The following is a 12,189-nucleotide window of genomic DNA, read 5'->3' as shown; positions in this document are numbered from 1 at the left end:
CCTCTTTGCCTCAAAAGACAACTCTCATTGCCCAATATATTTTTCCAAGATCAAGGACGCGTTGTCCCAGGACTGCCCACACGCCCTTATAGCAGGCCAGTCGGTGGGCAGAAACGACTTAGTTGTCCGATTTATGAGAGGTGCCAGACGGCTTCATCCGCCTTGCCTTCCCACCGTCCCTTCTTGGGACCTGCCCACGGTGCTGAGAGCCCTGAAGGGGGCCCCCTTTGAACCGCTACAGTCCATAGGCCTTAAAGCCCTGTCGCTAAAGACCGCTCTGCTGTTAGCACTAGCGTCTGTTAAGCGTGTGGGCGATTTGCAAGCACTTTCGATAAGCCCTAATTGCCTAGAATTCAGGCCTAACGACTCGAGGGTCGTCCTGAAACCGAGGCATGGCTATGTGCCAAAGGTGCTCTCCACACCCCTTAGAGCACAAGTGGTCACCCTCTCTGCGTTACAAAACACAGAGGAGGATCCAGGGCTAAATCTACTTTGCCCAGTGAGGGCTCTAAAAGTCTACATAGAGCGTTCTGTGCCAATAAGACGATCAGAACAGCTCTTCATATGCTTTGGGAACCGCACCAGAGGGTTACCGGTCTCTAAGCAATGACTTTCAAGGTGGATTGTTGATGCAATCCAGCTAGCCTACTCTTCTCTGGGCCAGCAAAGCCCAATAGGAGTAAGAGCCCATTCGACGAGAGCAGTGTCTTCGTCTTGGGCATGGTCTAGTGGTGTGACTATCGCAGAAATTTGTGAGACGGCTGGCTGGAGCTCGCTGTCCACATTTGCTAGATTTTACAATCTAAACGTCCCGGCGCTTCATGCTAGGGTACTTTCTGTGTGAAGGTCACCTTCTTGTTCCTCATTTGCATGCTCTTGGCCATTCTTGCCCAAGGCTCAAACTCTACTCGTATGCACTCGGTCCCTTGGGTACTGAGGCGATACGAACACGGGATGATCAGGCTAGGCCAGACGTAACCTCATTGAGCTTATTCTGCCCCTAGTTGCTATTGTCATATCTTGGTTTAACAAATCAAGTGTGATTGCGTTGGTCGTCCTCCCTTCTTAGCATGGCGTGATTGAACTGGGTTCCCATATGCATCTTCGACGCAGTACGAGTGAAGTATTGAAAGGGAACGTACTTGGTTACTAACGTAACCTCGGTTCCCTGAAATACGGGAACGAGAACTGCGTTCCTTGCCATGCTAAAAAGGCTGCACAACTCAGTCATCGCTTCAGTCGAAGTAACCTGAATTCCTGTGGCGAAGCGGCCAATATATAGCCAGATTCCCCGCCCATTTCGGCGGGCTTTGGCGGGCTTCGCTGCCATAGGTTCATGCAGCACCGCTGCCAAGCCATTGGTTTGTTTTAATAACACTGCACGATCCAATGGCTGTGCAGTTTCACTGCGTGATTGAATAAGGCTTCAGTTCAGGAGAAAAAAGGGGGTTTTCCCATATGCGTCTTCGACGCAGTACTCGTTCCCGTATTTCAGTGAACCGAGGTTACGTTAGTAACCGAGTATGTTCTCATCTATTCACGAACAGCTTGTAACAGTCCAAAGAGAAAGGAAAACTTGAAATCACATCATATGATCCCTTTAACATAAAACATAAAATTACCAAGGAAAACGTGTTAATCTGGAAATATTAACAATTCCAATTACGCTTCCATTCTAAAAAAGTTAAGCCTCTCGTTTTACCAGTTTATATTTACGACTGTGTGTTCATTTGAAAGATAAACTCACCATGTAAGTAACATCTGAAAAAGGAGTTATACTTTGTGGCCCACCATTTACTATTTGAAGCCCAAAGTATCAAACAGCAATTTTGTACATTTATTAGAAACTAAAACAAAGTATGTGATTTAAATCAAACTGTATGAATAACTTATGTGACATGAGCAATTTATATGAAATATATACAAAACGTGTCAACTCACATGACATACAACTTCCCGCAGTGGGACATTTACCATCATAACACATGTGACACTGCATTTTATAACGTGCCGGAAATCCCAGATAATCTTCATTTAAAACTAGATTATTTGACATCTGTTGCCACTGTGAAAATAAACAGCGGAAGGCAGTAAAATATTACATGGATAAAGGAAATTAGAATCAACAGTCCAACAGATTCGAGTCACTCATTTGCTTCTACCATTTTGCTAGCGTGCTGCTAATTATTTCAACTCGAGTCAATATTTCAACTCCTGTTATTTCAAATAAACTTTATTTTTTTACATAAACTGAGTCTGAATTTAATCACACATACAATAATAAAAAAAAAAAATCTCTAAATGACAGAAACAGCCTGTCTCCAACCTTCAAGCTACCATCTTTACACTTATTTGAACAAATACTCGGCTGTACAATACAGTATAACAATGTGCCTTCAGAATACAGTGGTTGCTTTCATTGTTTCTTTCTAAATGTCCCAAATACAGTGCATTAATAAATGTATACACATTTCAATTTCAGAGGAATGCATTGTACAGATAAAAAAAGAGAGAGAGACTGCAGAAGAAGAAAAAAAAAAAGAACAGAACAACAGCTACAGTACACAATTCATTTCCTTGAGGAATCTTTTGATTAAGAGGAAGAAGGAAAAAAAACAGGCTTCTTAAGGCTTATGTTGAATTAGATAGACCTTCGTCAGGAAGTATAAAGGTCTGCAGAGTAAATACTGCTGTCGTACTGCCCTTTTATTTTTCAACTGAACAAAACATTGATATTTATAACCGTCATCCAAGAAAGTCTATTCTTACTATCAAAACAAGTCGAGAGGAAAGACGAGAAAAGAAAGAAGCGGGAAGGTGTCGGCCTCCAGTTCCGTTCTGTCAGTTTGAAGATGATTTCTAAGAGGACGTCCGATACACATAAAGCTCCTTTCTGAAATATTTGCATCCTTCAGAATGTCTCAGCAACTCATTCTGGAATGTACAATGTTAACGGGTCTGTGTCTTTGACTGCCTGCATATGATAGTAGTCGGCATGTCTTCATTAATGGGCGTCTACGCCTGTGTGCCTCGTGCGAGGGCAGCAGGGTTCCTGAGAGGCCTGCCAGTGTAAAGTAGCAGGTGGTGCAGAGAGAGCTGAATGCTGGCGGTGGAGATGACGGGGGAAAGGAGATCTTCCCGGATAACTTTCAGTTCTCCTCAATGAGGCTGATATCTAGTTCAGTACAATCCCTTTCAAACACGCTAGTTTGTCCCCCGTCACGCTCTTCGGGGTCCTCCTCCTCTCTCTCCTCCTCCTCCTCGTCACTTTCACTTAACGGCCCAATACTCGTCCTACCCAGGCCTTCAGCTGGTGAGCATGAGCCTCTGAAGTCTCCAAAAAAAGGCTCTAGGCCCATACAGACGTCCCCGGCACAGGCCAGTCTGCCACGTTCCATATAACTGAGAGGGTCTGTGCTTCGAGTCTAAAAACATAAAGTTACTTCAGTTTAGTGACAACAAAACACAGGCAAAACAACAATTTAAGAGACTTTTAAGCTTTTCCATGCAATTTTTTGATATACAATCATATGTTTAAGTTTTCGGCCATATAAAATGACTTTGAGAGCAAGTAGAAGTTTCTGCATCAAATGGTTGTTTCTTGTTGTGGTCTAATTGAAAATGCTACAGCTAGCAGCTATTTACTTTACTTTTTTTTTTTTGATAAAGTTTTCAGTGTGAAGCTGGCAAGATAAACATGATGAAAACATAACCCTGTAGAGATGCTGTACAACAACACCACACTGAGTTGCAGATCATAGGGAACCAAATCTCTCGTACTAAATGTGATGACAATTCTCATCAGTTTATAAGAAATGTTTGCATATCTGAACAGAAGCAAAACCCATTAAATCAATTTGTTTCATTATATTCTTTCTACAATTAGTGGTTTTCAAACCAAATTGTACATATACACACATATTTTACAACGCTACTCTTAAACCTTGAACTTTTATAATAACACCAGAACATACTTATTTTACCAAGATACTCTTAAGACAAAAGTGGCATGTGGTGAACTTTAGAAATAATAATAAAAAGCTAATTTTATTTTAATTTTCCTCTGAACCAATAGATGACACAAACACACACACTACAACACTTTTCTAAACATCCACCAGGAAATATGGCAGATCTTTGATTGGCAAAAACACCAAAAAGTATATTCTAATAATAATTAATCAAATTAAGAACCATTGAAATGACCAAATATATGTTGAGCTAAAGGTTTGATAATCTTTGGTAATTAAAAAGATTTTTATATTATTTTTTTATTTGTATTTTTTTTTTTTTTTTACAGATATTGTTATCACAAAATAACTTTTTGTAGTGTGTTTTGAACATTACTCCAATATAAAATACTGTTGTTCTATTGTTTCCTATCTGCCAGATTACATCCAACCAATAGAATCCATCAAATACCAGTAGACACCATCATCATAGTTTACATTAAACCAATGTTATCCCCATTATAACCTTAAATCCATAAAAGTTTCTATTGTGTTTTGAGGTTGGCAGTCATGCATTAGTAGGGCTGCACAATTAATCAAAATGAAATCACAAAGGCAATAAATCGCGATTATCTTCATCCAAAGGCCAAAATGCCTCGAAGAAGAAATCCAGAAAATGCTGCAGCTGAGTAAACAGAAGATTTAACTGCTTTCATTGATTCAGTGTGACAAATTACACACGGCTACGGTTATATATGGTTTATCGGAGTTCTTATTATTATAATTTTCATTGTAATAAAGTATATCTATAATGAAATGCTAATTGATATAGCTTAGAATACAATGAAAATTTGTGTCTTAATTATTCTGTTTAATAAGCCACATCAACTTACAGAAGTATTTATTTTAGACACTCGACTGATGTTATGAAGTGAATTAAGGAGTTAAACCATGTTATTAAATGTGGTATTTTCATGTGCTCTCAGATGGAGCAGCATTTACTACACAGAGCCGCAGTTCAGAGATGATGCGCAAACAGCTGTCATTATCGTGATCCATTTCGTACATTTAAAAATCCTACAATTATTTTCTCTGCGATTATGAACGCAATTTTGCATAGCTTGTCAGAGAACTACGGCTCTGTGTAGTAAATGCTGCTCCATGATTTGCAATTCTCCATTATTTACTGCTAATCACATAACCAGCTTAACTGACTAAATGCGCATGACTATCGTGATTAATCACATTCGATAAATTGTGCAGCCCTAGCCACCAGGCATAGCAAATTCTGCCACCGTCGCTGCCATGGCGGAATTATCAAAATAGGGGTGTGGTCCTGTTGGGTTACGTTCATGTTTGTTTTGGCACTTTCAAATATCAACATCGTTTCGCAAAAATTGCTTTGTGCGCCTTTAAATGAAAATGCTTCAAGTTAAGTTAATTTCTTTATTTATCAAAACATAATATAGTACAAACTTTGGTAGAGGTGTAAAATTTTAATACATTTTACACAAAAAATTACTTTTGTGATTATCTTTTCCACAAAATTTGTTGTTCCACAAATGTTCAATAATATTTACTGCAAATATACAATATTGATTTCTTTATGAGTGTACTGTATGTATGCAGCAGAAGTTGGATAAACTGAATCAAATAGAATCAGAAAACCTATATCAATACCCATCCCTACTCTGAATGCTATTTTTAATACCATATTTTATAATCTCTCCTTTTCTTTTTTGTACTGTCAACTGCCACCTTTCCTTTTCCATTTCACTCCAAGCCTCATGCTTTCAAAATAACATTCTTTCATAACAGTAGCTCTAGTAACTGTATCTTCAGAATGATAAGGAAGAGCATACCTGTGTCATTTTGGCAAAATCTAGCACAGGCCGTGCACATGGTCTGTCCGGGTCCCTGCGGCGCTTTAGGCCAGGTTTGAGCAGGAGCAGGTCGCAGGGCTGAGAATGGCACCGTGGAAGTTGAGGAGGAAGAGCACGGCGCACCGAAGACGGAGTGCTGCAGGCGGACGAAGGCGAGGCGGGCACCGCCGGAGGGTGAGATGTGATTTGCGGGGGCACCGGAGCTGGTGGCAAGAACTGGGCGGCAGCCTCGCGGATGAGCACGGGAGAGAGGGAGAAGCGCCTCTGCGGTGGAGGCGGAGGGTGGAGCGGTGAGGGGGAGGAGGAGCATGAGGACGGCGATGGGAAGAAGCAGCAGCAGGCACCACCTCCGGCACCGTCACTCGGGTCCCAGGGGAAAATCCACGGTAGTGGGGAATCTGGGGAAAGTGCCAGACTGAAGAAAGTGGGGCTGGAAGAAGAATGCAGCGAGGAGTTGAGCGAGGAGCTGGGGGCACGCAGTGGACACGGCCCCCCCGCGCCCCCTCCACTGTGGCATCGGCGGTTCACTGGTGTCCAGACCTTGGAGGCGCTCGGCCGCCAGGTGTACCGGCAGTGTGAAAGGTCCTCTGGTACAGACAGCGAACGACAGTGGCGTTTGGGGGGTGGCGGGGGGGGAGGGGGAGGCCCGGGAACAGACAGGTCCGTCACAGAGGTGCTAGGGGCGAGCGGACGGTTCAGGGCATCCCCCTCCGGCAGGTGGCTTTCTGGAGGACCCAGGGGCACGGGGCCGGGGGGGAAGCTGGAGCTGAGCACCCCCTGCAGACTGGCCTTCGAAGTAGGGCAGAGCTGCCAGTAACTGCTCTCTGAAAGAGGACGGACAGAGTTTTAGGAGTTAATAACCTTCTGTGGTCCTCAACATCTAGGCTTTAGAAGATATTGGAAGACTTTAGAGATGGGCGTATTATGTTGTTTTTGTAGGTCCAAACCCAGAATCAAGCATTCTAGCCCTTCAGGTTCCATAATCCTGAAGCCAATCGTTTTTTTTGTTTTTGGTTAAATGGCTGAAATTAGGTGTTTTTGTCAAAGGAACCAGGGTGACGTTAACTTCCAGGTTGGCCAACAAAAATACGTCATCACTGCAGCTTTTGAAATTTGGACACAAACCAAAAATATGATTTATTACAAACAACAAATTCTAAAACAGAAACTGGTCCAAGTGGCATTCTTCCGCAACTGTAAACAGGAACGTGTCACATTACACACCATAATAACAAATCGTTCCTTGATACGTTTTAATCTGTATGTTCATGTTTCTTCGCTCTAATGTGCAATTAACAAAGCAGTTATTCAAATTTCTCTCATAGCATATTTGTAAGCAAAATCTATACCATTTGATATTTCTACTACAGCATGGAATATGCTGTATACTAACCAAGGGGGCAGATTTATGTTTATGCATATTATATAACATATACTGTAGCACACAATACACACAATATCCGTATTTACATAATAATGATTTCCTCTATTCACTGCTGTTCAGAGTTTGGTCTGCAGTTATTTGAAATAAAAATTAAAAATACATTCAAGTATCAATTTCTTTCAAACTTTTAAACAGTAGAGTACGTTTCAATTATGTAATTACATGGTTTACCTAGCATTTTTTAAACTAGCAGCTGTTATTTAGAAAACCCATGATATGCCCCATACGTAATTCTTTTATGTTCAACTGAAACTCCATTCTGCACCCAAATTAAGGAGCTAAATTATTTCAGAGTACAATTCACTTTTTGTTACTGAAAGGTAAAACATTAATGTGTATATTATTTTCACAATTTCAGTAATGAAACTCATAAACCAATGCTTAATTTCCATATACTCGAGAGAAAAGTTACATACCAGGCATCAATCCATCTGTGGGCCGGCTGGATTCAGGGCTCTGACGATGAAGTAGAGACTGAAAGAAGTAACGAGAAAACTGATTACTTTAAGAGACAATTAATACATGCTAAAGTGAAACAAATCTGTGTTGAGATCCACAACTCAAGTGTTACCAGTTTGCTGTCCAGTGGTTATTGTTGATGCTGGGACAAAGTTGTTGTTTCACATTTAACGAAACCATGGCATGGCAAATCGGAGGAGGGAAAGGTGGGGAAAGAGGCTGATGTGCACTAGATAAAACTGAAGCACAGTCCACCAAACATCCAGGACACGCTGCTCGCTGGATCTCACTCAGGAACCATGATGACGACCTCACCTGGGACACAGAAGAAGTCAAAGAAAATATTAGATATAAAATAAGTTTTATTATTTCTTATGATAAAAAACATCCATGTTTTATTTGGCCTTTAGCTAAACTTTTGGACTTTCCACTAGTTTTTTGAATCACAATATGTTATCATGAATGATTTTCACTCAAAGGATCAAGAAAAATTAAATTTCTCATGATATGAGCCATTAAAATAAATGCACGTGAACACTAAACGACACATTTGGTTGTTCTAAATTCAGGAGCATACAAAATGGTGAAACAAAACAAACAAAAGTCAAAATGGTAAATGTTTAATAAAAGCAGCTTTTCATGCAAACCACTCGAGTTCCTTAGCTGCTGAAATTGTAAAAAATAATACAATTGCCAAAACTGCCAATTATTCCTGAATCTCTACTGCAAATAAAAATGCTTTTTAATTTCCTGTCTCATTCAAAAAGGTGTAGCCCTACAGTTGCACTCACATGTAAGACTAGTCATGTTTACAAGGAAGACTATAAATTCCTGTGTAACTAAACTTTGCAAGAGGTTGCACAAATACATTTTTGCCTGGCTTAAACATTTAAAAGACTATACCAAATGCAAAATATGCTAAAAGGTAGGATCAAACAGTAACTCACCATCTCCATTCTGAAAATGTTTTAAATACAGTGGAAAAATAAACTATAATTTTACCTCCACTACTTTCATAGTACAAACAATATTCTCTATAAAGCAGGCATGAGAGTCTTTATTAACTATCCACTGCCTACAGCGAACATATAAAATTCCCTTTGATTAATAAGTGCCCAAAGTACTCAAAAACTGCTGACATCATACTTTCACACCGTAAAAACACTGTATTTAAGGTGATTGACTTGCATGTATTCAAAGTACTGACAAAAAAAATGGATTGCGAAACCCCAAAATACACAAAAGAACAGGATTTTTCTCAAAAGACTTCTTGAATCTAGCTTAATCTGGCAATTAATTTATTGTAATTGTTTGTTAATGCGTTTATGATCTTACAAGACCAGAATGTTAACAAATTCTACTCAATATTTCAATATTCTTGTGCTTTAAACTCAGTTGTTGTTTATTTTCTCTTTTGAAGTATCCTTATTACGGTTTACCACTTTATTCCCACCAGTCACAACAAAGGTTTTCATTGAAAAAGCTCTACAATCCTTACTGACTGATGTTATAGTGCATTTCCTGCAAATATGGAAACAATGGGTCTCAATTAAATATTTGCAGTGGCATGTGGTGAGTGCAATAAGTGCAAACTGTCACATGATTGGAGCAGTTTGCACCATAAAATGATGGCTGCATCAAAGCTCCAAAACAAAAGGCTATACTAGTAAAGTATGTTAACATAAAGATCTGACACGTTATCTTTAAAGTGTCTATTATTAATATATGAATTCACAATAATCCAGTTTTGTTGAGTGTGACCACAGAATGAGTTAACATGCTGGGATAACAATAAATTTAGGTGTACAATATAAATCCAATTGCAGTTGTTAGTGAAGGTTGCACTTAAATGTTGCAATGACAAAATATTGCCCTAATTTAAAAGTTCAAATGTTACAAATAAGTTACAATATTGATGTTGTAATACTGGAAGCACTAATATAAAAATGTGATTATATAGTTTTAAATAAAGTGACACTTTTTAAATACACTGATAGTAATGGTTTGTCTTTTATCTTAGTATTCTTAACAGTGTTGTATAAGGTTTTGTATGCATAATAGTATCAGTAAAATGTGATCAAAGTGGAAAGTTTAGAGAAAAACTATTCATTAAAATAATAATAATAAATAAATAAATAAATAAATAAATGAGTAGAAAAGCAACCAAATAATAGAAACTAAAGTAGCTATATCTGACATAATACAGTATTTATAAAAAAAAAAAAAAAAAAAAAAGGATTTGGGGGTCCCTCGAAAAAGGTGGATAAACAAATATAGAGGTCCGAGGTATCTACAAGATTGCAAACCTATAATTTAGTAAGTGAGGTACACCCCAATTCATTGATTTAGTCTCCGATTTAAGTGAAGAAGCGTCGCTAGTGATGACGTTTCACGGCGGTCACGAGTAGACTCGGGTTCGGTTCCGCCGTTGCCTTGGTAACACGCTGATGGAGGCGATGGAGGGGGAGGGGGAGCCTGCCTGTCATCTCCATTATAAGCACATTAAGCGTGACATGTAGCACAGCATATCCTTGGTATACAATTCAAATCATTTGCTTAGATAAAAATATATATACACATTTCCCAAACGCATCGAAACCTATTAGTTCATTAACATAAAATCGCGCTGAAGGTCGGGGTAACTTAGGCCACTGGGTTACATTTCTAAAGCGTGCGCGTAAGGTTTGCACGGGGCATTTGCCAAATTTAGCCATTCTAAGCATGCATCCACTTTAAGCGTATATTGACTATTGCACGCTGAATGAATTGAGACTATAAATAAGCACTGGAAGCCGAACGCGGTTTTATCGCGCGCACCGGTTGTGCTCTGTTTGCGCGATTTTGCAGATTACGTTGGGATATAACACCCCAAATCTAAAACTCTAATTCTACATTTAGATTTTAATAAATCGCGATTCATTTCATGATAATTAAAAACAACAGACTGTATGACAAGCCAATCAGGAACAGCCGATCCGTTGTTCTGTCGATTTGTCCTACGCTGTCAGATTTTCCTACCTCCCACCAAAACAGTGGGTAGTACAATTCCACAACGAAAATTCTACTGTAAAGTTATGGTTTATTAATGTCTACACCTATCACAACCCTAATCATACCCTTACAGTACTGCAAATACAGTAATTATGTGTTATATTCGCGGTTGTAGCTAAAATGGATACAGTTACAGGAAACCAACAATAAATATTATTTTCTACCAATTAGATTGCGTTTTTATTAAAGTCTACAACTACCCCAGCCCTAAACCTACCCTTACAGTCATGCAGATACATTAAATATCGTTGTTTAGCATGAGACAAAGCACGCGATATTGATGTGCGCGTGCGCAGTAAACCCGCGTAGGAAAATCTGACAGGGTAGGATAAAATGTCAGGACACCGTGCAGTAACTCGCTGCTGTAAACAGGCCTGTTAAAGAAATAACGATTTCTAATGTCTTCCCGTCACATTAAGCTCGTTTTGTTCGCCAGTCTGCAAAAGCAAATGACTGCATCCCTGCCATGTGCTGCAGATATGTTTACACACGTTTATGAAAAGCAGTTCTGCCCCACGAACCGATTTCTAGCTGTAAAGCCGTGCACAACGAGCCTGACTGCAGTGAAACTACCGATCACATGAATAACACCGCATTTAAATTTAGACGCAAGGAGGATTTTCTGACGATAATAGCTTACCTTGAGTCAACCAAAAGTGGTCGATTAAACCCCAGGTCTTGTATGTTGCTCTCAACTGAGAGATTCAGCCGATTCGGTACAAGCTAAAGCAGGTCGCCTTTAGCTGTCTACACTGTCCTCGCTTTGGCCTGGAAATAAATCTGTGTACACTTCCCGACCGCTCTGCTTAACGAAAACATACCGTGGAAATAACACGCTGGATCATAAGCGAAAACCGACAGAAATGATTTAAAATATCGTGTAAAATTGAGGATTGGTCTGCAATTGCACGCTTGGTCGATACCGAGTGTCGTCTCACCATCGCCCACTAGGGACAAATAAGAGCGTCCCTTCTATGGAGGAATTTGTAAATAACATTCAGGGCATAGACGGGCTCAGGTTCATCTTAAAGCTGCCTTCATACAAACGCGTGGAAGATGTTGTGTGGGATTTGGTAGATGGGAGCATATATTATGAGGTGAATAAATGAACAATATAAACCCGGAGGTGCCAAACAATACAGTTCAGGGAGGCCACTCGACTCTCTTTGGACTGAGCCGATCCCGAGATAATAGGACACTCGGAATCATGGGAGTTGTAGTGAACTCGGAAGGGATTTTCCCACGTTTTTGTGAATAATTCTAATTTAGCGTTTATTTTAATATACATTCGTCCTGAAAACAAACACTAAATTATGAGGTAAATTGGCAAACAACTTTAGATCACCCAAAATTTAACATTACTCCAAACAATCAAACTTGCATTGCTCATGGGATCAGTTCT

At 39.7% G+C, this 12,189-nt stretch overlaps 1 protein-coding gene across 1 annotated transcript; it reads right to left on the bottom strand.

Annotated features, from left to right (window-relative positions):
- Positions 1-2,205: 2,205 nt before the first annotated feature.
- On the bottom strand, positions 2,206-11,874 carry LOC113064052 (protein FAM53C-like). Its single transcript, XM_026234570.1, has 5 exons — positions 11,428-11,874; positions 7,849-8,051; positions 7,694-7,751; positions 5,813-6,657; positions 2,206-3,425 (listed from the first exon to the last, which is right to left on the bottom strand). Exons 3-5 carry the CDS (start codon positions 7,698-7,700, stop codon positions 3,150-3,152), a joined length of 1,128 nt encoding a protein of 375 aa, XP_026090355.1. The 5' UTR covers positions 7,701-7,751; positions 7,849-8,051; positions 11,428-11,874; the 3' UTR covers positions 2,206-3,149.
- Positions 11,875-12,189: the final 315 nt, after the last annotated feature.

The sequence above is a fragment of the Carassius auratus genome, chromosome 46 (assembly GCF_003368295.1).
Source record: "Carassius auratus strain Wakin chromosome 46, ASM336829v1, whole genome shotgun sequence".
Taxonomy (NCBI): domain Eukaryota; kingdom Metazoa; phylum Chordata; class Actinopteri; order Cypriniformes; family Cyprinidae; genus Carassius; species Carassius auratus.
This window is presented reverse-complemented; position numbering and strand designations above follow the sequence as displayed.